We start from the raw sequence: 26,426 nt of genomic DNA on the forward strand, positions 1-26,426 counted from the left end.
GCAGATCACCTTTCTAATCCTTCCCTGCCTCTCAGTTCCCTGCTTGCCCTTTGCTCCCAGGATAAAGAAAAAAAGATTTAAAAATAAAAACCCTGTTTGCATAAACTCATAAAACTGTGGCCCCACGACAGTGCACAAAGAAAGAGGCCTGCTGCCTCCAGAATTTCATGATCTGTTTTAGGAATTATAGTTGTTTAAAGTTTTATCTTTGCTTTTATTCCCCGAGACAGAGATGGATGTTCTTGTCTGTCTGTGTAGGGGCTGGAAGGTGGAGAGCTGAGGAGCTGACAGGGCTTGGATCTGCCTAAATGTACAAGGAATTATCCAGCTGATCAAAGGAAATGGCTCTTCCCCTTCCTGCACCTTCCTGCTCTCAAATTTAATAACCATGCCCTGAATTGATAGGCCACAAAAGGTACCACCTGGATATACACTATAAATCCCCTGGGCAGGCAGGCTGTGAGAAGGAAGATATTTATTTTCTGGTTTTTCTTTCCCACAAAAAACCAAAGCTTTGATTGCCAAATAATCACTCAGGCAACCATAAATAATTGTCTGTAAAAGAGTTTTCTTCCCATCTACCAATTCCTATTTCTTGCAGAGGGAGTGGGAGGGAACTGAGTTCAACAAACTCAAAACAAATGTCACAGAGTTTACACTTTCAGCATTTTAATGGCATAAAACCATCTCTGAGCTCCATTTGAATGTCATAAGGAGATTTTGAAAATCTGTGTTTCTGCAAAATATCATTTGTCTCTTCTTTATCTTTTAATAGGTAAGCAAGGTGGGTAACACCAAGTGGCAATGGCAAGATTAAAAATTAGAGGAGATACTCTGATTTACGGAGATACACAACATTTATCCTCCAAACACAGCAGAATGGTAAGAGAACACTGGTCAGTGGGGAATGAAGCTTCTGCTCCTGTTCCTGCCACTGTTCCACCATCAGTAATCTGCAATATATTTAGAAAAGCTCATTAAACATTTGGGCAAATGTGCTTTCCCAAATATTGTTGCCTGAGGAGAGCAGGCCTTGGGTCAAGTAGCTGGAGAGAAGGGAATTCTCCTCGTTTATTTTTAGTTTCTCCTAGGGAAGTAAGCCATCTGTGGGCTGTTTCCCTCTGGAAAGTTTTGAAACTTCTCTGCCATTCAAGTTTGCAGAGCCTGAGAGTTGTTAAAAAATTCCAGTTTTTGTGGGAGTAGCTGCTCAGGTAAAAAGAGACTCTGGAACAGGAAAAGGGGAAAGCATGGGAATTCAGACTAATTTGTGCATCCTTTCAAGCAGCAGTGAGGGTGAAAGGGGCAACAGGAGCTGGATTGCTCTGATGTGGTTCTCCCCCAAATTAGCCAGCAAACTTCTGCTGGTACCACTCAGTCCCTCCAAATCCAGATTTCCTTTCTCAGTCCCAGGATTAGGGTAAGGAAGAGGAGATTCAGCAAGGTACTTGGAAGAGTCTGTGCCCAGGCTACCCTTAATGTAAGATCCTAGTTAGGCAAGAGGAAATAAAAGACATTAATGCCATTTATAAGGTGCTGAACTGGGAAAGGTTGAGAGCTGGGCTTGGGGTAGAAACATAAACTACAAAATGGTAAACATGAGCAGGAATTAATGGAAGCTCTGTTGGGAAGGCTTTGAGTCCTTATCAGGGAGATTTAATTTCTTAAACCCACCTTTTGAAGTGAAGAAATCTTAAAATAAATGTGCCAGGAGACAGTGAAGCAGAAATGAAGTTGCCATCAAACACCAGCATGTGAAGAAGGCTCTGGAAAGGCTGGTACAGTTCTGTGGGTCCATAAATGACATAACAGGGATGTCAGGGATGTAGTGAAGGCTGCAGGAATTTGGAGAGTCCTCCCTCCTTAAATCTCCTGGTTTCTCATTGATCCAGCAGAATTTGGGTACTGGGCAGCCTGAGGACAGCAGCACGTTCTCTCTTGCCAGAGCTGTCCAGAGGAGATGGTGTTTGTGCAGTTTGTGCCACACTGATGCGCAGCTCTTTATATTTAAAGATTTGCCAAGAGAGGCAGAGATTTATTTGGCCCTTCCCGGGTGCTGCCAGGAGGTGGCTCCCTGAATTTGCAATCCCTATTTACGGCTTTGTTTATGGAATTACTCTGGACTCGTTTTCCGTGGAAAATGTTTTCCCTGCCTCTGCCCTGAGGAAGTTTACGTCAGAAGAACAAGGAAGCCCTGGGCTCAGGAAATAATCTGCTAACAGGCAAGCCAAGGATCAGTTCACTTGTCCAAATGTTTTCTGGCTGGGATCCAAAGGGATTTTTCCTGTGCATGACCTAATCTTGTAGGATTATTTCTATCAGGCTGAAGGAGTTACATCTGTGTTGGTAGGGTGCACTTACTAATTTTGATTATAGCCCAGTAAAAGTCATTCTCAATTATAAAAAAAATCATTTTAGTCGCATGCTTTGAAGGATGCTGGTGGTTCATGGACAGGTATCCCGGTGAATTGATTAAAATGCTGCTTCATTCTCCCCCTTTCAGTGTGAGAGTGGATCAGGGTTCTGTGTCCAGGCCATGGACTCCTTTTTGGAGGCAGGGATGTTCCCAAAGGCTGATGTGTTCTTCTGTTGGAATCCAGTGTGGAATGAGCCAGGTTCCTTCTGTGCTTCCTAAAACACGGTGAAGAATTACAGTGTGTTAAAGAAGAGTAACTATTCAATATCCTCACAATGCTGGTAAAGTTCCAGGTTTTACATTGGTTACTAGGTAGCCTCTATTCAAACACTAATTTAAATTAACTTGGGCTGTCTGGAGGTATTCATGGCATGTACACAGCCCCTCCACTCTTGATTAGTCTTCACCCTCACTTTGAGATACCAGACACCCTTGAGGACAATACATGGGCACAAGAAACTCTGTGCAAAATAGACAATTCCCTCCTGTTTTAAAAGAAAATGGTTCCATCTTCTGCTGCAGGAAAATTTTGCCACACCACTGTTGTTTCTGAATCAGAGGGATCTGCTGGTTCCTGAAGAAGAATTTTTTTGTGCAGCTGTAATTCCATGTAAGAGGTTTCTCTGGTGGTCACATTCTCTTCTTTGCAAAGCTTGTTTGTTTCTTCAGACCAAGAATTTCCTTCAGTTAATTCACTTCTAAGATGACAAAACAGGAGGCAGAAGGATTGTGACTGTGCCTGTAAGAGGCAACACACACCTTAGTACCCAAAATAATGCCCTGACATCACCACATCAATCCCCCAAATGTTGCTACCATTAATTTTTTATTTGGCATTATTGGATTTATAATGGTCAAAGACTGCAATGTTTTTTCCTCTCTTATTTCTTCACTTTTTCCTTGACTTTTCTTAGTTAATCCTGCATGCACTGCAAAATTTAGGGGCAACCTACAGAAGCTCTTGGGATTTTTTTGCAAGGTCACATGTACATTTCTGCCAGTGTTAGTGATCTCTAACTATTTGAACTTGCAGACACTGTAGACTTTTGCTGGTCACTATCTGGAAAGTAATGAGGAATCTATTTTTCTGAAATTCACTATTAATGGAGGGATTTTGCTCGCATTTAACCCAACTATATGGAGAAAACCTATTTCTCTGCAGTGCAATGCCCTCCTGATGTGAGGGCAATAATATAATAATCTATATATTATTGATACATAATATATATTATTGGTATATATAATACAATGTAATATAATATGCTGTAATATAAATTATTGATATTATTTATGTATATAATATGTCTGTATTTATAGAGGTCCATTTTATATCCAGATGGGATGGCTGGAGCTCCTCTGACCCAGCTCTCAGCTACAGAAAAAGTCAAGGAAAAGAAAAAGTGACATCAAAACTCAGCAAGTAGTGCCCAGAACCTGACCAAGGTAATGACTGACAGGAGTAGAAAATGAAACCTGAAGTCCCAAAGGTCTCCAGTGGACCTTGGATACTCCGTGCCCTGTGTGTCAGGGGCTGGGCTGCTCTTTGCACCCTCTGGCAGCAGGAAGAGTTTCCCTTCCAGAACTGCAGGATTCCCAGTTTTGGTCTCAGAGTTTGGGTTAGGCAGGGATATTGCATTCCAGACCGGTGCCATTTTGGGAAGGAAAAAGGGGGGAAGAGAAACTTTGCTGGTGGTCCCTGATGTTTTGGTCTGTTCTAGTGGGCACACACTCAGATATGGGAATTTTTTTCTCAGAATTCCAGACTGGTTTAGGTTGGAAGGAACCTGAAGGCTCATCCAGTCCCATCCCCCTGCCATGGGCAGGGACACCTTCTGCTATCCCAGGGTGCTCCAAGCCCTGTCCAACCTGGCCTTGGACACTTCCAGAGATGGGGCAGCCACAATTTCTATGGATATAAAGCAGCAAATCTCTTATCCCATCCACACTGTGTGAGGCCCTTCCCTGGTGTGCAATTCCACACGCAGGCAGCAACCCCAGAGCAAAAGTCTTTTGTCTTGGCAGATGTCTGTGGGATATTTCCTCCCCTCCCCCTTGGAGAAGAACATCCCTTTCTCAGTGTCTACAAGAACATCCCTTTCTCAGTGCCTACAATAGGTCTTTGCTTCCCAGGGTCTCTGTCTGTGTGCACGTGTGTGACACATGACAGCACCTTTGTGTCCTGGGGCACAGCCTCACCCACACGGGATTCACTTGGTGGCTGCATGAAATCCCCTGGGATCACTCAGACACTGAGATATTTGCAGATGTTGGGGCACTGCCTGTGTAAACACACACAGACAGCAAAGCAGAGGGGTTACACACAGCTGGAAATCAGCAGCTCCTGCCAGGGGAAGGGTTGGTGTCCTCGACGTGAGGGAAATGTTCACACAGCCCAAACAGATGGAGTGGGGGGAATTAACACTCCTGCTTTTGGACACTTCCTGGGTGACTATTAATAGTTCCCTGGTTTGGATTAGTGCACAGCATATGTCGGGTAGCAGGGACTTGGTGTTATCTGCTAGATCGTGTCCTGGGCTCGGTCTTTTTTTGAAGTCACAAAACAGTGCTTTTTTTAATGACTCCCCACCTTCTACCTTCTCTTCCCATTACAATAACCTCAAGCCATCATGAGTTTGGAGACACTGGTAGTAATGGCATGTTTGGATGGGAAGATGGGTGATACAGTCTTCCAGCCATCTCCTGAATCATTGTTAGGGACAATTTTTAGCCATTTTGAAGGAAAAGATGGGATGATATGGTGCAGGATTGACTGGGAGCCCAGTTTTGTCTGGCCAAGGGACCTGGCCATGCCCCGCAGAGCCATGACACCCAGGCAAGGTCTTAAACTGCACCAGGGGGGTTTAGATTGGACATCAGGAGGAATTTCTTCACAGAAAGGGTGATTAGACATTGGCAGGGGCTGCCCAGGGAGGTTTGGAGTCCCCAGCCCTGGAGGTGTCCAAGGCAGGACTGGAGGTGGCACTCAGTGCTCTGGGCTGGTGACAAGGTGGGGATCGCTCACAGCTTGGACTCGATGCTCTGGGAGGGCTTTTCCAACCTCACCGATCCTGGGATTGCTGCCAAGGGTCGGCGTGGCAGCAGTTTTGGACCGAGGGCCGGGGAGCAGCCCTCAGTTCTCACACGGGAACAAAGTGGCACCGCAAAGGGAGCCCGAGGCTGGTGGGGGTCAGGACCCTGGGGATGGGGATGGTGACAGAGGATGGGATGAGGACAGGGGAAAGGATGGGGTAGGGATGGGGATACGGACAGGGATAGGGACAGGGCCAGGGATGGGGACAGGGGACGGGGACACGGATTGGAATAGGGATAGGGGCAGGGATGGGGAGAGAGTACGAGGACACGGACATGGATAGGAGCAGGGGCAGGGATGGGGACAGAGTACAGGGATACGGACACGGATAGGAATAGGGGCAGGGATGGGGACAGGGGACGGGGACATGGATAGGGACAGGGGCAGGGATGGGGACAGGGGACCGGGACACGGATAGGGATAGAGGTGGGGATGGGGACAGGGGCAGGGATGGGGACAGGGGACCCGGACCCGGACAGGGATAGAGGTGGGGATGGGGACAGGGGACTAGGACACAGATAGGGATAGGGGTGGGGATGGGGACACGGATAGGAACAGGGACAGGGATGGGGACAGAGTAGGAGGACACGGACAGGAATAGGGGCAGGGATAGGGATGGGGACAGGACCGGGCCGGCCGCGGTCACTCCCCGCCGTATATCTGCGAGGAGCGGCCCCCTGGCAGGCAGGGGAGGAGGCGGCGGGCGCGGCGAGCGCCGGGGGTGGGAGCTGCGCCGCTCAAGTGCGCGGCTCGGCGGAGCATTACGGCGGCCGAGCGCTGGCCGGGCCGGCAGCGCGGAGCCCGCAGCGCGGCCATGGCCGAGCGCCGCGCCTTCGCCCAGAAGATCAGCAGGTACCGGGGGCGGCCGGGCCGGGGGCTGCCGCGGTAACGCGCGTGGGGGCGGGCGGGCCCGGCCGCGGGGGCTCCGCCGCTGCCGAGCCCCGGGGGCGAGCGGGCCCGGCGCGGCCCGCGGGCCCCCGCGCCCCGCCGGCCTCCGGGGGCGCCGGGCAGGGTCCGCCCGGTGCGGCCGCAGGGCTGCGGCCGCCGCCAAGGGCCGGGAGCGGGCGCGGCGGGCGCCGAGCGCGGGGCCGCTCCCCCGGGGGAGCTCCCGCGGGGAGCGGGGGAGGGAGAGAGAGCAGGAAAGGAAAGGAAAGGAGCGGAGCCGTGGAATTCCGCTCCCGCGAACAAAGGCCGGCCGGGCGCTTTGTGCAGCCCCTCCGGCCGCACAATGGGCGGCACGGCGCTTTCCCGGCCGAGCCGGCCCTGCCCCCGCCGCCTCCCGGTGCTGCCCCGGCCCCGCACCTGGGAGCGGAGCGCCGACCTCCTTCCCGCTGGCTGGAAAATGGAGAGAGAGCTCCCTTCCAGCGCCTTCCTTTTGTGTGGGAGCAGGGCTGCTGCGCTCCTTGGACGCTGCCTGGGGCTCCTGTGCTGAGCATCCTTGGGTTTCTCAAAGTTTGGTCGTTTTTTGGAGAGGAGTATTTATAGAAATTTACCTGCCAACGGCAGGTTTGTGCAGATTTATATTCCGAGTTAGGCGTGTGTTTCCGGGTGGGACCAGTTTTTCTGTTTGCAGGTCTGACCAGGCAGCCTTTGGTGACCATGGTACCTCTCCTACCTGTAACCAGCAGTGGAGTGAAAGCAAGATCCATCAGTAGTGCCAGAGCTGTTCAGGAGGACGTGGACAGTAGCAAAAGGAGTCTCGTTTTCATGCCATTGAGTGAGAAGCTTAGGTACAAATAGTTGCAGTTAGAGAAGCTGTGATGGAGAAGGGTCATGGGCCAAAAAAAAGGAGGTTGAAGGAAAAGGATGGGTAGGAGGTAGAGGAGTGACATCAGTCCCACCCCACTCAGGATCTGGAAACGGGTGAAAACATTTCTTTTCTCTTCAGGTTCTCTGCACATTTAGATGTGCACCAGCCAGGGGTTTATGTGACAGATCAAGGAATGGGGAGAGGTGGATTTGCTGCCAGACCATTTTTCCTGCTCCTTGGTTGTAGTCATGGGATGTCACATGAGAGACAAGCCCTGGCTGTCAGAATGTCCGAGCTGTACAGCCTGGCAGGAAGTTCAGTAAGGTGGCCCTGGGGTGACCACTGTGGTGCTCAGCAGTCCTGCCTGGTTCCCTGGGTTGTAGCACAGCTGTGCCACCTCTGGGCACCTTTTGGGCTAATCTGATCCTCTCCCATCCTTCCCAGTGTGGTCTTCAGACAGGTCTGGTTCACCTGTGCCTGTAGAAGGACCCAGGTGCTTTGCAGTGAGGTCAGGGCTGTTGCATCTCCAACTTTCTTTTACACTTGTAAGATTGTTGTGTTTTCTATGGGGTTTCCCGTGTTGTAGTGTTATATTCTGAGAAATCTCAAATTCCTGGTTCGTGACCTGCACATCCACAAAAACTTGTGGGCAGAACTTTGCACCTGGGGATGCCCAGGCTGGGCTGCTGTCCTTCCTTCTCCTGCTGGCACAGAACTGCTGGGAATGTTGCTGTTCCAGGGGATGAGAGATTGGAGCAGGCAGTGCACGGAATTCCCAGAGCTGTGCTGGTGGCTGCTGGAAGCCCTCCCCAGTTCCATTGTTTCAAGAAGAATAGATCCCTCACATTTTCACACTCTGCCCCCCGGTTTGGCTGACTCATCGAGGTAGAAGTAACGTTTGTCTTATTCACAGGAAATAGCCGTGCTGCTCTTGCTTTGCCTGTGTGCTCCAAATGGATGTCATTCAGATCCACCAAGACAAATTCCTTTAGTCCAGCTGCACGTTTCTAAACTGGTTGATACAGTAAAGGTAGAAAAACAAACATGGGATGGGCTGAGCTGTTTCTTGGAAAGCCCAGGGATGTGTCCTCAGCACATATTTACCTGCTGTGCTTTCTTCAGCCCCTGTGGTGCCCCTCAAGAGCATGGTCAGAATGCTGGTGCCATGCCCTTCCTGCTCATTGCATCCATTCTTTAAATATTGGGCAGAGTAAAATGAATTGCCCCAGCAGTTTCAAAATATCTTTTTAAGACTATGTTACAAGGTGTCTTCATGTTTAGGTCCTGCTGAGTTTTTGCAGGATGGGTTTAATCTAGAATTTGGCCATCATAGGTACTTACTATTTCTTCTTGACTCCATCAGAAGAAACTCCTGAGTTAAATATATATAATAAGTTACTAATATCTAAGATATTGCTAATTGCAATATCTGAAATTGATAATTTTAATATAAAAATATATTGGTAGGATTTCTTTTTAAGCTGTAGTGGATCACATCTTTCTGTAGCAGCATGAAGGCTGTGTGGCTTCCACCTCAGTGTGAGAGCAGGGGAACTTCAGTGCCTCCGGTGTCTGGTGCACATTCCCAGCTCTGTTATCCCAGCATGTGTTTTGGATATGGGGCTGCTTGGCAAAGAAATAGAGTGTGGAAAGCCCCTCACCAAAAGGGTCAGTTCTGAGTTCCTGGTTGTCCCAGTAACTGGAGCATGTTGTGTCCCAGCACTACAGTGCTTCCTGGGACAGAGGAAAAGAGAAAGAAAAACTCCCCCTTTAAACCTCACAGAGTGAAAACATTACAGGGATAAACTCCTGTAGGCTTTCATGTGAGCCCCTGACTCAGTGCCTGGTCAGTGCTCTTGCAGCATCCTGAGGCTGGATTATCTGGGGAGTTCAGAGCTGCTCCTTTGGTCAGACCATCACCATGGAAGTGCCTTTGCTTGGAAGGAGTTTTGATCTTCCTTTCTGCTCCCACAGTGGGAGAGGATCCCTGTGGCTTGGAGCAGCACACCTGCCCTGCCCTCTGTTTTACAGTGCCTGTCAGCCTCACACAAACCCCACAGTGTGATTTTTACTACTGCTCTGTATTCTGTTGCTGAGAATTTTCAGTTTTCCTGTGCCCAGCTGTCCGTGGAGTCCAGAGAAAACAGTTTTTACCTGGTGGGTTCAGCCCCTTCCCAGGTGGTTCTGTGTGAAGAGGAACCCCATGAGATGCTGGTGACTGGGGCTGATCCTGCTCTCAGACATTCAGTGACTTGGAAATTCCCCATCATCCAGGACTCTTACACTGCATAGGATTCCTGGAGTAATCACAGCTTGTCTTTATGGGTTTGAATTGAGGGGAAAACACTTGTGTTCACTACATTCAGAGAATCTTATTTCTGCTGCAGCTCCCTTTACACTGATACACTGTAAAAGGGGACTTGGGAAGGCTAAATTTGCATTTATGTTCATTTAGAGCCCTTTTACACTCCCTGAATGATGTGTCAGGGGGGCTGACAGCCTCCTTTGCCCAGCCCCAGGGTAAAGAGGGATGGTGTGAAGCCTGCACCCACTGAAACCGATAGCAGAGCTGTCACTGGCTCCCAGGAGCGCCAGATCGGGCCAGAAGCGTGGTCACAGCAGAATATTCATCACAGTTTATTCTCTTCCCACATCCAGATGCCATTTGCATTGTCAAAACACTGTCATGGAGAACTGAAAGGATTTTTAGCAGGAATTTCAGAGCATCCCTTTCCTGTTCTCCGCAGAAGTCCCACTGGCTGTCCCCGTGCAGCCTCTCTGGATGTCTCGTGGGGGAGTTGGCACTGCTTGGGAAGCCCAAGAAAATCCCTGACTGCTTAAAGCAAGGGAGAAGGCAGGGACAAAACTTCACAGAATCCACAGAATCCCTGGGTTGGAAGAGACCTTCAAGATCATGGAGTCCAACCCAGCCCCAACACCTCAGCTAAACCCTGGCACCCAGTGCCACATCCAGGCTTTTTAAACACACCCAGGGATGGTGACTCCACCACCTCCCTGGGCAGCCATTCCAGAACTTCATCACCTTTCTGTAAAGAACATTTCCCTGCTATCCAGCCTGTATTTCCCTTGGAAATACAGCTGGAGGCTGTGTGCTGTGTTCTGTCAGTGCTGCCTGCAGACAGAGCCCAGCCCCAGCTGAGCACAGGCACCTTTCAGGAGCTGTGGGGAGCGCTGAGGGCAGCCCTGAGTCTCCTTTTCTCCAGGCTGAGCACCCCCAGCTCCCTCAGGGGTTCCTCACAGGGTTTGTGCTCCCAGCCCTTCATCTCCAGGGCTCTGTCACAGAGCTGCTTCTCTGGCCAAGGCTTCCTCCTTTGGTTGGGTGTTTTTAGCTTGAGGTGTGACTTTGCTGTGCTGCAGGATCCAGTCCTGTGGTGATTTCCTCAGTCGGGTGTCCAGGGAGCTCACTCCCTCCACTGCAGCCTCAAGAATCAAGCAGGATCAGCAGAGCACCACAGGCAGCGTTGTGTGATGTTTTCTCTTTTAATCAATGGTGAGGAAAAAGGGAACATGTTGTTGCTCATCTGTGTTAATTTAAGAACCCACACACGCCCTGCAGCATCAGGATCAGGCTGGGCATTTCCTCAGCTGGAAATCAAACCCATTTCACTCCGAGGGGAAGGAGTTCACTCAGAAGGAAACAGGACCTGGGGTTTAGGAGGAAGGGCTGAACTGGCAGGGTGGCTCCAGGCCAGAGCTCTCCCTGCATTCCTGGGGCAGTTCCCTCATCCAGCAGAGCTCCCCTGGGTGGTGACCACACCTGGCTGGGGCTGCAGGCAGGACAGAGGGCCAGGTCCTCTCTCTGCAAGAGGTGACACTCAGCCAGTGCCACTGGGCTTTGGGGTTGACATCCCAGCACAGTGAGTCAGGAGGATGGATGCCTCCAGCCTCTGCTGGCTGAACAGAGGATGATGCTTTCCCTTGAAGAAGTAAACGATGTGTAAATGCAGTTTTCTCTCTCTGAGGCAGAACAAGCAGCTCTGCTGGGAGGGCTGAGGTGCCTCGCTGCCTTCTCAGAGCTCCCTGGGTGTGCAGTCCCTGCATGTGACCCCAGGCTGAGGAACAGGCTGGAGTAACACTTCTGTCATTAGCAGGATGGGGAGAAGCAATTTGCCTTGCCCCTTCCCAGTGGAGAGGGCTGTGGAAAAGGGAGACTTCCTCACATCACCCCAGGCTGGCCCTGACCCAGCTTTTCTGGGAAACAGGAGAGTCCCTGACCTTGCTTGGCATCACCAGGCCAATCTTGGGGAGATTTTTTTTGGGAAGGCAAAAAGAAGAACTGATATTTCAAGTTCGCTGCTTAAGCTAAAAAAATGTTAAACTAAAAAAAAAAAAAAGGAACAATTTTTGGGTTTGACCAGGCAGGGCACATAGAAAGAGAAATGATTTTTGTGTGTAGTAGAGAACCCTAGGAGTGGAAACATGGCTTCATTTTGTTATTTGCAGCTCAGAGTCCTTTGAGAATGACCAGTTTTGTTTTGGTTTACGAGCCAGTTCCAAGAGGATTTTTTTTTGCCTCTTCTTTGTGTGTTTTTTCTTTTTCTGTGTGAACCACATGTACACATAATAATTAACCAGTGAAGAAGGTCAGAAAGGAAGTGACTGGGAAAGATGTACTTTAAACACAGACATTCATGAGGCTGTGGGCTGTAATTAACTGGAATGTTTGTCTGAGGTTCCCAGGTTACATGTTGAATATTAGATAAGTTATTAAAGAGGCAATCCTTTTAATTATCAAAGCTTTAGTGGTTCTTCAGCTCTATCAATTCTTTTTTTTTTTTATTTTTTACATTTGGAGAATATTTATTTCTCTTTTCTTGATGGGGTTTGGTGTAACACCAGCATTCATTTAGGTTAGAAATAGTGCTCAGGGTTATAGTGTAACATGGACTGCTGGTCATGAACAGTTTGTCATGGGCAAACAGCCTCTGGGAATGCAGGAGGAGGAGAAAGCAAGTGTGTTCATAGAGTAATGGAATGGTTTGGGTTGGAAGGGACCTTAAAGCTCACCCTGTGGTCAGGGACACCTTCCACTAGAGCAGGAGTTATTTGTTTTAGGGAAACTGGGAACCTCTGGCAGGAAACAGTGAGGAAGCAGCCCTAAAAGAAGTCAGCTGAGATATTTTCTCAATGTGGAAATACTCATTTGGTTCTCCAGAGGTTCTGCTCCTTCTCTGGAGTTGGTGATCAGGGTGAAGCACATCTGCTGAAAGGTGATTCCCAACTGGAACAGCTCTAGAAAAGCCATTGGGTGATCAGGGGAGCCCAAAGGCTGGAAGGTGGCACCTGGCAGGTAGAAAGGAGTGGGAGAGGGCATTTGAACCTGATCTTGCTGCCACAAACCCAGAGGGGTATAGATCACCCATAAATACATCTGGAGATCAGGTTACATTGGGAGATAGTTTCTGAGTGTCAGAGGCACGCTGCTTTCTGTGGGGAAGTGTGTCCAGAACCTCTGTGAATGCAGTGATGCAGAAAGGAGACAACCTGAGCTGTGGACTGGCCTGCAGGCTTGGAATGAACAGCAGCAGCTCCTGCAGACTCCACTCAGGAATTCTGGGTTTACACAGTCTCCATTAACTTCATGTGGGAAGAGTTTTGAAGGGTGCTGGTGAAAGCTGGAGAGGCAGGAGTGCTTCAAACTTGAGAGTAATGCTGGTTCCTTGTTGAAACCCATTGGAGGTTCAGTTCTGACTTGCTGTGGTCATGCTTTGGGGGAATTTTCAAAATCCAGTGAGGTCATTAATGAGGCTGCAGCACAGCTGATCAGTGCCACCCTTTTGTGGCACCACATTCCTTCCCCAGTTGGGCCACAGAGATGCCCTGGGGTTCCTGAGGAGGAGCCAGGCACAGCTGGGGTGGCACAGCTGGGGACAGGTCCCTCCTCTGGCTGGACTTCCCATCTGTAAACAATGCCCTTTGAAAATGGGGAAGGGTTTTTAGATTTTCCTGTTGTGCTGGGCTCTGATTTTTCCTGCCAGGGCTCTGTCTGTGCCTCGTCAGGAGTGACACAAAACACAGCAAGTGAGAGCCTGGTGGAGAGCAGAGCCTGTCTGCATCTTGGGGACAAGCTTGTCCATCCTCAGCCACAGCTCCATGGTGTGTTTTCCATGCCAAGCAGCCATTTTAATCCATTCCAAATTTCCCTACAAAAGCCAGCAGCACTCATGGCTTGCTCTCACGTGTGTGCACACGTGGTGGGAGCAGGGAGATGCCTTTTCCTGGATGTTCCCTGTCCCCAGCAGGACAGAAGCCACCCACCAGAAGTGAAAACATCATCTCCTGTGGATAAAGGCAAGCATGAAGGAAATTACTTCTTGCAGCCAGAATACATAAAACTTGATTTTTTTCGCCTCCTGTAGTCTGCTTTTTAAATAAGACAAAATAATGCTTCCTCTGGCTAATCTTACATCCATCCTCTGGCCTGAGGAAACATCTGCTCCCCATGGCAGCCTCAATTGTCCCAGCCAGTTCCCTCTTAGAGTTCCCTTCTCTTCCACTGACATCAGTTGCCTCCAGCTGCCTTTATTGCCCACCAGCAATCCCAAAGGCAAGAGCCTGATGTCCAGGTTTAGCTCAGGACAGGTTTAACCATCTCCTTGGCAGGATTTTAGCAGCTCGTGTGCTGTTCTGATAAACAGCACAGTCCCCTGCTGAGATCAGGGTCTCTTAGCAATGAGGACACTCAGAGATCACTGATACAGCAGAAGAAAAATCGCCCCAGTCCTTGCAGCTTGTTCATTGCCTTATGGGCTGGTTGGTCTCTCCTTGGAGCTGGGAATTTGCTCTGGGAGCCAGAGCTGCCAGCAGCGCTGTGATGTGGTGAATGACACTTGGAGTGGGTTTGTCACTAATAAATTGGGTGTTGACTCCTGGGGAGGAGCATTTGTGTTGGTGAGGTCCTGCAGGCCAGGGGTACTCAGCAGCTTTTCAGCTACACTGCTTTTTTTTTGTGGAAGCAATCTGTGTTTTGGTTTGCTTTTGGAAAAAAACCATTTCCACCCTCCTCAGAGGCTGTCCCTGCTGAGAGGAGCTGCAGCTTCCTGCTGGGATACAGGATGGAGGGCTGGGGATGGCTGTGCTGGGGCTGGGCCTGTGGCTCTTTGTTTAGACAGCCCCTGGCCATCAGCATTTCCCTCTGTTGTGCTCCTCTTCCCCCTTGCAGGTGGCTTTACCCCCCTGTTGTGTTTTCAGCCTTACCAGAGACAATCTGGCTCTTTAGCCAAAATGGAAAACCGTGGAGGGTCACAGCTTTCACCCTCCAGGCAAGGAAGGGCTGCTCTGTACTTTCCATTCCTGGTGAGAAAATCACCCAGTGGTGGAATTTCTGTCTGGCAGAGACACAAGGCTCTGTGCCAGTGTTTCCTCTGCTTGTCACCTTTACCTTTCCTACACAGGAAGGGAAACACCTTTTTGTTCTGACCCCGTCATTTATTTCCTGGTCCTTTGTCTGACTGTGATTGTAAGCCCCAGAAATAGGCAGAGGGATGAAAATGCAGTACAGGAGCAGCTGTGTGACCAGGAACTGCTGAAGGGTGAGGAGAACTCTGGAGAAGAGCTTTTCCTTGGAAGAGCCTGCTGGGAACAACTTAATTTGTGCTCGGGGTCACGTGCATTTTATTGCCACAGATGTGCACAGAAGAGCAGTTCACAAAAGGGGAGGGAAAAAATAATAATTGCTGTTAAAAATGTGTATCTGCAGCCTTGTGAGAGCTTTGTGATTCCTGGGAATTTGTTATGCAGGATCTGTTCCCAGTGGGCAGTGACACCCTTCTTGCAGTGAGCGGTGTCTGGTTCCATTCCAGCACGCAGGGAAGTGTCCCTGCCCCATCCCCAGCTCCCTGTCAGAGGTGACTGTGTCCCTGTGTCCCTGTGTCGTTGCAGGACCGTGGCAGCCGAGGTCAGGAAGCAGATTTCGGGGCAGTATGGAGGCTCCCCACAGCTCCTCAAGAACCTCAACATCGGAGGCAGCGTCTCCCATCACACCACTGTAAGTCATGCCTGGAGCAGGGCTTGCTCAGCCTGCTGGCCACACTCATTCCACCCTCCAGGGGAAACTGCTCTGCTGAGAGGTTGTTGATGTAAAAGGCTCTGATAACACCAAGGACAAAATTCCATGCAAAACCCACCAATTTTGGGGATTTCTATGTTGCAAATCAGTTGGTGTGGCTGGGAATCTGTGTTTGTGCAGAATCTTCGTAGGACAAAGAGCTTTCTTGACCAGATATTAGTTGTTTTATCCCCAACCAGCTTGGATTGGGCATTAAATTTCATGTGTGTGGTTCCCTGCATGGAGAGCTCTTTGCTCTTCAGGTTGCTGTTTTCCTGTCCTTGTCACTCTGAGAGCAGGACCACAGCAACTCATCTGCTCTTCTGAAGTATTTTAAATATTATTTTGCAAGTTGAGTGTGGCTATTCCTCAGGAATGCATATTTACTTACAAGTTTACAGCCCACTTTGAAGAGCTGCATTGTCACAATCACCCTTTCTGAAGGCAGACTTTCTTGCATGGCCTGCCAGTAAACTTCCAGATTTATTGTGGTAAACATTTCAAGAGTGCAACAAACTTTTTCAAGCTGGAAATGTTTGATTTGGGGTCTCACTTCAGGTCACAGCAGTTCCTTTTGCTGCAGTCAACTTGGAAAATAAATATCAGAGCATCTTGTTGTCTTCAGAGAGGGGTGGTTAGGTCAGACAGGGCTGGAAATGTGCCCTGAATTTGATAGTCTGTGCAAGTGTTGTGAGTTTACAAGAGTTCTTCTCTTTGGAGTGGGGTCCTGTAGTGTTTCCATAGTTCCTGGGGTTGTGGGAATGAGTCCATGGGAATTCCCTCTGCTTCATGTGCAGTGTAACCTGTTAAAGCTTCCTCCTGTGGAGCACAAACGTGTCCTCAGAGCAGAGTGACACCTCAGAAGGGACCTCCAGGCTGACCTCTGGCTCAGAGCAGGGACTTCACTGCGGGCACAGACTTCATCTGTGGGATGTGTCTGTGCCAGGGCACTGGGGATGGAGGAGGGCTGGAATTCTGTCGTGTCCCAGGAGCTCAGGGAGAGCAGAAGGCTGCTCTGCCAGCAGCCTGGTGGGGACTGAGCAGGTTAATGAGGAGGGTTAATGAGAGAAGGGTTAATGAGAGCTGCTGCCCAGGCTAATGCCTTATCTCAGTGGCTCTGCTGGGCTGTGCAGTGATAATGCAAAGCCCTGACTTGGCAGTTCTGGATGGTCTTTTGCATAATCCAGCATTAGAACAGGGAGGGTCCCCTGCTATTAGCTGGAGTGTGGAGCACTCAGGATCATTGACTCCACTTCCCTGCAGCACTGGGCAGCTGAGGGGTGCACTCCCACTGGAGATCCATCCCAGGAACTGCTGGGCCTCCCTTGTCCCACCTGTGGTTTCATCTTGGAAGGAGGTGGCTGGATTGCCTTTCTGCTCTCATAAAGCGAGGTGTCTTCTGTGAACCTCTGCAGCTGCTCCTCACCCAGCCATGTTTTTGATCAGTTTCTCCTTGTATCACCTCCTTTCACTCTGAATTGTCTTTTTTCCACTTTTTCCTCCTATTCCTAAGGTTTTTCCATTCTGCCACCAACCAAATATTCACGCTCAAAGTTTCAGTCCTGTTGATCTTCACATGTAATTTTTGATACAGGATCAGACTTGTTGGTCATGGTATTATCAGTAGCTGTCATTACCCTGTTGGCCTGGTGTTTGCTAGTAAATATATGCAAGAATCTATAAAAATGCTGGAAAAGGTCATGCTGGCTGGAAGCAGGCTCTGAGCTTTTCCTATCAAGCTGCATTGTGTGATGGCTGCTGTGATAAGCTCCCAGTTTGTCACATTAAATTGGGTGCTGAGCAGAGATGCTCTGCAGAAGCCTGATTAACACGGGGTGATGGTTTGTAGGAGATAGTCTGTAGGAAAAGTCTATTTAGTTAAGTCATGAGTCTGTATCCTGAGGCTGCATAATACAACAGAGGTTTGCTTGTCTGAATTTTGGGTTAATTTCTCTCCCTGAGGCATCCGTCAGGATCTGCTGTGCCTGCCTGGCCTGATTTGATAATCAGCATTATGCAGAAGGAAAGCATTGCTGTGTGAAGCTGTGTTTGCTCTGGAAATGTTCACTTCTGTGTAGCCACACTGGTTTAAAAGCATAAAGTAAGGCATGTAGTTTGGGAGTGAATAGGAAATTCCTGCTAAAATCTTGTGTGGTTGAATTTCAGTATCTCCACAATGGCAGCTGGTTGGGATTGGGGAGCTCCAGCCTGCCAGAGTTTGGGAATTATTTGGCCAATGCTCTGAGGCACAGGGTGGGATGGTTGGGCTGTCCTGTGCAGGACACAGGACTGGATGATCCCTGTAGGTCCCTTCCAGCTCAGGACGTGCCATGAGCCCATGACTCCACTGATGGTGCAGGTGTGGTCTCATGCCCACCTTGCTCACTGTGCTGAGAATTCTGCTGCAGGAGAGGTCAGCACTGATTCTCTGATGGTTTGTCTGAGAGTCTTACCAGTCCAATGGAGGTATTTTGGTGGAGAAATGGAATTTTTGTGAATGAGGAGTCTTCAGCACTGTGCTTGCTTGGGCCTCTTGTTTCTTGTCAGCTGAGGCCACTGCAGGGACGTTCCCCACTCCACAGGCTTGCCCGTGGTTGAACCTGGGATAAATGCAAAAACCTGTCAGCTGAATTTTAGCAAGTCTCTTCCCTTTTGCCTCACAAGCAGCAGACAAAATGCTGCCAGAACTGTTTCTAATTTGGTATCTGGTAGAGCTGGGGAGAAGACACTGCTTTCAAATGAGTTTATTATTGTCAGCCTCCACCCTTCTGCCACTTTAGGAGCAGCTGATTTTAATTGCACATTCCTCAAACCCCAGACACAGGTCCAAGGCCCTCAGAGGGTTTTCCTGTGTAACCAACCCAATGTGCCAGGCTGGGATGCTGGCAGGATGCAGTCCCTGAGATGTTTCTTTTTGCAAGCCACAGCAGAAGGCACTGACAGTTTGTTGTTGGGAAATGGGAGCTGTGAGCTCAGAGAGTTCATGAAGGAGGGTTTCTTTTTTTGGAGTTATTTTTGCAAGTCTCCCCAAGCCCACTGGTGAGTGGGGTGTGCATTTGCTCCTTGCTGGGTGTGCTCCATGGGCTGTGCTCACCTTGGGTGCCTCCAGAGGTTCAGCATTCCCTGCTGGGAGCTGGAGCTTCTCACCAGCAGCCCCACTTGCACTTCCTCTGGGAGAATTCCCCAGCATCTTGCAGGAAGGGGAATTTGCTGTTTGTTTGATGAACCAGGCTGTTTACTGTTGGCCATTATAATCCCTCACGACTAACCACTTTCTTTTCTTCCCAAGTTTGTTTTTTCTGTGGAGCAGCTCCTTGTGCTCATTTAACTCTGTCTGCTGAAAGAAGATAAAGACTTATAAAATCTTGGACTTCTTTTTTCACACTTGAGTGCCAAGGATAATAATTGAAATGTTTTTTGGTTGTTGTCCAAAACTTGATTTTTTTTCTTCCCAAGAAAAATTTCTCTTAATTAAAAAAAAATCTTTTCAGGTATTTTTTCTATTTCTTTACATTATTAGAGGTATATTTGAATGGTTGGACACAGTGCAATGGTCTGGTTGACAAGATGGTGTTCAGTCCAAGTTTGGGCATGGATGATATCTTGGAGGACTTTGCCAATCTTAATAATTTAATGATTTAATTAGAAGAGCAGCAGCTTTTTGCTAATCTTGAAAATAATCAGAGTGAATGTACATTCAGTTGTTTTATAGAAAAATCACAGCTTTTCCCAAGGGACTGGGGGTAATACTTCCTGCCTTTGATGCCTTTACAGCAGAGATGATTGTTAGCATGTAAAGTAACCCTGTTATAAGAGATAGTAATTAGTCTGGGAGTAAAGGGGTCTGGATTCTTGGATGTGATCTGACCATGTCTGCTCTCAGCACTTCATTTTCTCCTGTAAAATGAAGGTGCTGACATTTACATATCTTTGTAAAGCACTGCTGGCTTTATGGGCATTATCTGGGCTAATTGAGGCTTTGTCTTGGATTGTCAGACTTTGGCCATGTATTCAAAGATAGCATCTAATTATTCAGTAAGAGAATATAGGTTCCTTTGTATATTTCCATTGTTTATTTTAACATAATTTAAGAGAAGAAGAAAAGGTGATTTGTGCAAATGAATGGGAAGCACAGCAAAGGAAGACATGACAATGTCCTGTGTGGCACTGAAGGGCGTTTTGGAGTGCTCAGAGCCAAGTAATTTTATCACCAAAAATTGAAAAGGAGAATGAGCCAAGTCTTTATGCTGTCTCAGGGCTGATGAAGGCTGAATGGTGCCTCCCATTATTTGTATTTTCTGGAGGTTTTGCCCTGCCTGGCAGGATGGTTTATCCTCATCAGGCAGGGGAGGATGGGAGAGGCATCCACATCCTGTGCCCTGCCTCCTCCCCTTGGGGCTGCTCACAGTTACCTCTGCTCTGGTGCAGGCACTTTCTGTAGCACATGAAAACTGCTCCCATTCTATTGCTAAAAGCAGCAGTGAGCCCTGTGGCACAGGTCAGGAGTGTTTTACCTGTGCAGGTGAGTCTGCTGCCCACTGGAAGTTGCTGTGTCTCTGCAATAACTTCAACAGTTCACGTGGTAGCAGAGATCAATACTCTTAACTAAATGATATTATACCAAGTAATTGTTCATAAACAGGCTGGGAGAGCTGGGGATGCTCACCTGGAGAGGAGAAGGATCCAGGGAGGGCTCAGAGCCCCTGAAGGGGCTTCAGGATAGCTGGAGAGGGACTGGGGACAAGGGATGGGGAGACAGGACACAGGGAATGGCTCCCACTGGCAGAGGTTGATGTTAGGGGCATTTCTTTGCTCAGAGGGTGCTGAGGCCCTGGCAGAGGCTGCCCCATCCCCCTGGCAGTGTCCCAGGCCATGGAACAGCCCCTGTGGCTCATCTGTCCATGCAGAGCAGGAAGTGTCCCCTGGGAACTGAGAGGTGCCTGTGCCAAGGATTTCCCACTCAGGAGAGCATCTCTGTGCTTGGCAGGGCTCAGGGCCACCAGGGCTCAGGGCCACCAAGGCTCAGGGCCACCAGGGTCTGCTTATGAGCCCCGAGGGTCTGGAGGGGTCAGTCTCTACTGGCCTGATGTAACATTTCTGCCAAAAGTGGGAAATCAGTGATTTTTTGCAGTCTCTGGTCAAGCTGTTTGGTTTTTCCATTTCTCTGTTGCTGTCTCAGTTTCTGCTTTCAGTTTTGTCACAGTTTATCAGAGGGAGACTCTTTGAGAGGAGTTACAACACTTGCATTTTCTGTATCAAAGTCTTTGTGTTCTCCAAATACTCTTGGTGAAATTACACAATTCTTAGTCATCAAGATCTTGTCTTCTTACCCATCCTTGGAGGCATAGCTCGTGTCTTTCTAGGGTTGGTAAGAAATTGCTTTAGTATTCCCAGATAACTAATTAATCTCTGATTAATATTAATATTTCTATACCCAAATGGCTTCCTACATTAGCAACCAGTTATCACAGCAAATAACCTGGCAGTATTTGTACATAAAGCATCTCACTGGTTTTGGGACTGGCTGTTACTTGTTACATGTAGGATCCTTCTTTAGGTAGGTGTGTTTGTAATCATTTCACAGAACCCCAGACTGGTTTGGGTTGGAAGGACCTTAAAGCTCATCCTGTTCCAACCTTGACACCTTCCACCATCCCAGGTTGCTCCAAGCCCTGTCCAGCCTGGCCTTGGACACTTCCAGGGATGGGGAACCCTTTTCCTTTCATTAGAGGCTTTTTCTAACTCAAGCATTGTGATAGAATTTGACACACACTGCACATCTCTCTGAGTCCAGATCTTACAACTGAATGTTTTTAGATTTTAAAAATGGAGGCTTCAGACACAGAGAATGCTTACAACCATTTTTGGGGCACATTTGCAATCAGCTGCTCTCTGTGGTAATGACATCTCACAGAACACCAATGCAAAAGAAGGAGTAAGAGGCAGGGCAGGAGATGGGGAACTGCATTCCAGAGGCAGTGGGGAGGTAATGACTGCACTTATGGCCGGGGAGGTGTCATCCCTGGTGAGCCTGGGGAGCTGCCTGTGGTTGATGGAAAGCAGAGATTGCCTAGGAATCTCCTTGGTTCATTTGAATATTTCCATGTATTATAAATGCGGCCAAAAAATGAAATGCAGGAGTTCTCTGGGCTCAGGAGTATGAGTGTTCTGAAATGCAGGGATGGCAGCAGACAAATCTGTGAGTCTTTGAATTTGGATCCATTTGGGTTATTTTTGGAGTGCTTAGTTGAAAGAAAATGTCATTTTTGCAAGTAAAACATGTTTTTTCATTACTTGAGTGTTGTCGGTGGTTAATATTACACTCCTCATGTTTCAAAACCTCTTAGAGTGACTTGCCTGTAGTTCACACTTAAAAATCAATCTAGTGACTGTTTAGCAAGCTTATTTCTTTAAATTGTTACCTTCCTTAACCTGCCTGCAAATTGTAATTTTTTTTTAGCATATTACATTCTTATATTTATTCTGAGTCCTCCCAGTACATCAGATTTGACTCCTGTTCCCTGAGATACCAGTATCCCTTTAAGGGTGACAGGATTTTGCCACAGCAAGCACAGGCCATCTGCATTCCTGACTGCTCAGCAAGGGAAGTGCCTGTTTGCCCTGGAGACCCAGAGATAGCTGAGAGAAGGCTGGGGCTGAGCTTTGAAGTGTTAATCTGCTGCTTCTGTCCTTCCAAGATTTTGCCCAGGGAAGGCAGTGGGTGGGAAGTTGGTATTAATTTAGAATTTGGAGCTTTGGCACAATCTGTTGCAGTTTTAGCACGCTATAAATCGCTTAATATTTAAGGAGGTATTGAAGTTAAGATGGAACTTTGTCCTGGTTTCAAAATTGGCAAGAAATATCACCCTGATTTTGAAGAAGTGCTTTAGCTGCCAAGTAAAAATAGCAGTCAGGATCCTCCCTGTGATGAGGAGCTCTCTGCAAGGTTAATTTTTCAAGGTCCCTTATGAGATCCTCACAGGGAGTTTTACTCCCACGCAGGAAGGAGGCAGGAGGAACAACCTTCCACACTTTGCCATTGTCATTTTTACAGAGCCCTCAATTGTACTGTGATCCTCACAGGGGCTGGGCCCTTGGGAATGATGCATCTTATTTGAGCTAAAAGGGAAATTTGGCTTGGATTGGGCCACAGCAGTTGGGTTCAGATCCTTGTTGTGCCAGATGCATCCTGCCAAGCTGCCATGCCATAACCTCTCCGTGCTCTTGGGGCTCCCTGGAGATTGGATATCCTGGGAGGGCAGAGGTGAGGGAGGGAGAAGGAAATGGGAGGGAATGTTGTTTTCCATGCCTGTGCTGTCATACACAAGCTGGAATAGCCTGCAGGGTCATAGCAGGGGTTTGAGTGTGTCACTCCCAGTGTGTCCCATGAGACATTGTGGGTTGGGCAATTCCCTGTGCCCAGCTGGCTGTTTAGGGAAGGGATGGGCTAAAATCCTCCAGGCAAACCTGGAAATGCCTGTGAACATCAGGGCACTGTGCTTCAGTCAGTCCCTGTGAGATGGAGACAATAATTGTCCCTTTTTCTGCCCTAGTTGTTACTGAGCTGCTGTGCAGCGCCCAGGAGAGCAGATCTTGAGCCTTCAGGTACCTGCACAGGTGCAGGTCTTGTACAAACCTGACCTCTGCATTGTATTTTTTGTTTCCCTGTGTGAGCTTTGCAGTGTGGCTCCCTGGGTGTAGCTTTCCCTGCTCTTTATCCCTTTGTTCCCTTTGTTATCCCTCTGGGCTGCCTGGCTGAAGTGAGTGAGGGTTTGTGTTACCCTCCATGGAGTGATGCCACATCCCCTCACTGAGGCTCCTGCAGATTTGTGCAGGTGCTTTTGGAAGTGATGATGATGATGCAGGTAGGTGCTCAAAAATAAGAAATAAATAGGAGAGAGACATGTGCACTAAATCTCCACAAAAATACAATGTTTGCTGTCTGGAGAAGGGCAAAGTCGATAGGGAAGGCAGTTTGATTTTTCAGCTTTTAAGAGGATGTAACAGTGAAGAATAACACAACCTTAAAGAAGAAAGCTTGAGTGTTCCCATTGCAGGAGAGCTGTAAACCTCTGAAATAGGGCTTTGTCCTGCAAGTGCTGAAAGCCAGAACTGCAGCAACACAGGTGCACCTCTGGAAACTGCCTGTTAAGTGGGATAGAGCATCCAGTCAAGGCTGCTGTCTGAATTAGCTGGTTGAACATGTCTGTGGTCAGATTAAGGACATGTAGAATTGGTATTTTTAATGTATATATATTTCCAAGTGAGGGGTTTGATTTGGGTTAGGGTAAGTCTGAGAGAGGGAGTTCCTTTTGATTTCTTCTGTACTTTCATATTATCAGTGCTGTGATAAACACAGTGTTTGTGCTGGCAGGGAGCAGGTTATGCCCCTCTTACTCATCCTGAGCTGCCCTTTCTCCCCACATTGTCCTCCTGTAGATTTTAATGGCACAGAACAGTGCTTGCCATGAGTGGGGTGGCAGTGCCTGATCCTGGGATAAAGACTGAATGCAAAACAGGTTGGGTAATTGTCCAAAATTTCATCTGTAATTACAGCCTGCACAAAATCAAAGAGTATTTTTTATAAGAGCAGCAATTCTGGGAGCAGCTTTCCTTTGCATATTTTTAGCATGTATTTTCTGTTAATTTACATTGTTCTGTGGTCCTGGTGGGGAAGATGCTCTGGGCTCTTGCAGCCTTTGGTTTCTAGAGGGTTTTAATCAACTCAAGAGAAATGGACCCCAGGCAAGGATTCCTTGCAGTAACACTCCAGTATTCCCCATCAGGTTTATTAGGGGAGACCACACTGGGGCCTTTCAGTACTTAAAGGAGGCTTAGAAAAAACAAGGAGAGTGACTTTTTACACAGGGAGAGTGGTTTCAAACCAAAATAGGAGAAATTCAGATTAGATATTAAGAAATTCTTCCCTGTGAGAGTGCTGAGACTCTGGCACAGGGCAACCAGAGAAGCTGTGGCTGCCCCTGGATCCCTGGAGGTGTCCAAGGACAGGGTGGACATTGGGGCTTGGAGCAGCCTGAGGTAGTGGAAGGTGTCAGGGTTGAAACAGGATGAGTTTAAGGTCCTTTCCTGCAAAACCACTCTGACATGCTGGGATTAGCCAGTTGGGAGGTGGTCTGCATGTTTGCAAATACTTGACTGGAGTTGTCCTTCTGCCTTGGGAAGTCCAGTGCAGAAGAGCTGGCTGTGTTTTGTGGAGGAGACACCTACTGTTGCTTGCCTGGAGCTGCCAGGAGGAATGGGGAAGGCTTTTCCTGGGAGCAGGATGGAGATTGCACTGGAGGTGGCTGTGTTTGCAGCCTGCCAGCACGCAGGGCTGTGGGGAGCACAGCTTTATCCTCCTCAGCTGTTGCTCCTTCCTGCTGCAGCAGATTTGAAACCTTTTCATGTGCAGCTGATGGGACTGGCAGTTCTTGGGTGGCTGAGATCAGCTGTAGCCCAGTGTCACACAGGGCAGGGCAATCAGCTGTTGGGTGCCTCTTGCTTGTCCTGGTGCCACAGGAGCTCAGCTGGGCTGGAGGTGAGATGGCAGAGCAGGTTCTGCTCCTCCAGCAGCAGTGAGGCTGATTGGGATGATGGGGTTGGGTAACCTGGTCTTTACCTGAGCTTGTGCAGCTCCTCCAGTGTGCACGTTTCACCTGATGGGATTGTGTGGCAATTTCAGGTGACTGATGCTTTGCCCAAGTAACACTGGAATAGCCTCTGGTATTTTGTGTGTCCTTGTCCCCATGCACAGCTTTGGAGTGATGCTGGAGCATGGAGCAGGACAGGGGAAAAGTTAAACCATTGACAGCAAGAGCCCTGAGAGGAGCTCTTGTGGTTCTGTTCACACATGGGGACATCTTTTAAGTTCATTTTCCTTTTGGTGCATTTATTCATCCTTCTTTCCTCCTCCTCTTTCATCACTTCTTCCCCCACAAATATCTGAAGCCTAAAATAATGTTCTTGCCTTTTATCTGCCAATAGTCTGACACCAAGTAGTTCCTCTCCATAGCCATGAATTTATGTTTGGCCTCTTTACTCAGGTGCTAGACAGTATTTCTGACTGCACAGATGGTGAGTCTAACACAGGCCTCTGGGTTTGACTATTGTGTTTGTTTACATCTCCATGGTACAATAATAACCCAAAGAGACAAACTGGAAAATTGGGAAGTGCAACCTTGGGCCTAATCCTGAAATGTGTGAAGGGCTTGGAAACCCCCAGGGTGCACAGAGAGCCCCTGAGCACTGCCTGCCTTTCTGGATTGGGGGATTTTTAACTGGCATGGCCACTTCATCCTGCATCTCGTGTCCAACACATCCCAGTGCTCCTGTTGGACAAGGGCAGTTTGAGATGTGAAATGCCAGGGATGAGGGGACCTGGTGTGTTTTGGGCTGGGACAGCCTCACACCCTCGGTCCTGCATGTCCCCATGAGCTCTGCATTAATACTGAGGCTTTTCCTTGTCTTTTTTGTAATTCTGTTTAGGTAAGTGGAGTGGAAAGATTGGAGGGGATGAGGGGTAGGTTCCTGTGTGTTAGAGAATCTCAGATGAATGAGTTTGTGCAGGTTAAAACACAACACTTGCACAAGCAGCTCATGTGGCAGCACATTTCTCCCTCAGGATTTTTCACAGCGAGAAATGAAAGAGAAAACAATTTCTATTTCTGCTTCTTGATTTTCCCATATGGAATGTGCTTGGAGAATTGTTTACCTGGAGTGAGTGCTTGATTAGATTTTGGTGAGGATTGTTTGAGCCTGATGGCCAATCCAACCCACCTGAGGCTGGACTCTCAGAGAGGGTCCTGAGTTGTGTTAGAGTTAAAAATAGAGTTAGAGAAAGTAGTATGGAGTCTTAGTGTCTTCCTTTATATAGTATATTAATGTATTTTAGCATAGTTATAATAAAGAAATCATTCAGCCTTCTGAATTGAGTCAGACATCCTCATTTCTTCCCATTGGGTTCACCTTCATTTACAATGAACTCACTTCTGGAAGATCCCTCAGCTTTGGAGCTGCCAGGTCAGAAAGAGGAATAAAAATAAATCTTAAAATGTTAGGGCATAAAACCAGGGTCAGCTGAGCAGCTTTAAGTCATGCCATGAGG

General features: G+C 48.3%; 1 protein-coding gene across 17 annotated transcripts in view; it reads left to right on the top strand.

Moving 5' to 3' along the window:
• The first annotated feature begins 6,193 nt into the window (after positions 1 to 6,193).
• Positions 6,194 to 26,426, top strand: part of DOCK7 (dedicator of cytokinesis 7) — a 95,255-nt gene continuing 75,022 nt past the window's right edge. For 14 of the 17 annotated variants that reach the window (XM_030278539.4, XM_030278540.4, XM_030278542.4 and 11 more), the window contains exons 1-2: positions 6,197 to 6,356; positions 15,157 to 15,262. In XM_030278539.4, the coding sequence (XP_030134399.4) occupies positions 6,319 to 6,356; positions 15,157 to 15,262 (144 nt within the window). In that variant the 5' untranslated portion in view covers positions 6,197 to 6,318. Of the gene's footprint in view, positions 6,357 to 15,156; positions 15,263 to 26,426 lie in introns of all 17 variants that reach the window. The other 3 variants (XR_012057238.1, XM_030278551.4, XM_030278550.4) reach the window with 2 other exon arrangements.

This window comes from Taeniopygia guttata, chromosome 8 (genome assembly GCF_048771995.1).
Source record: "Taeniopygia guttata chromosome 8, bTaeGut7.mat, whole genome shotgun sequence".
NCBI lineage: Eukaryota > Metazoa > Chordata > Aves > Passeriformes > Estrildidae > Taeniopygia > Taeniopygia guttata.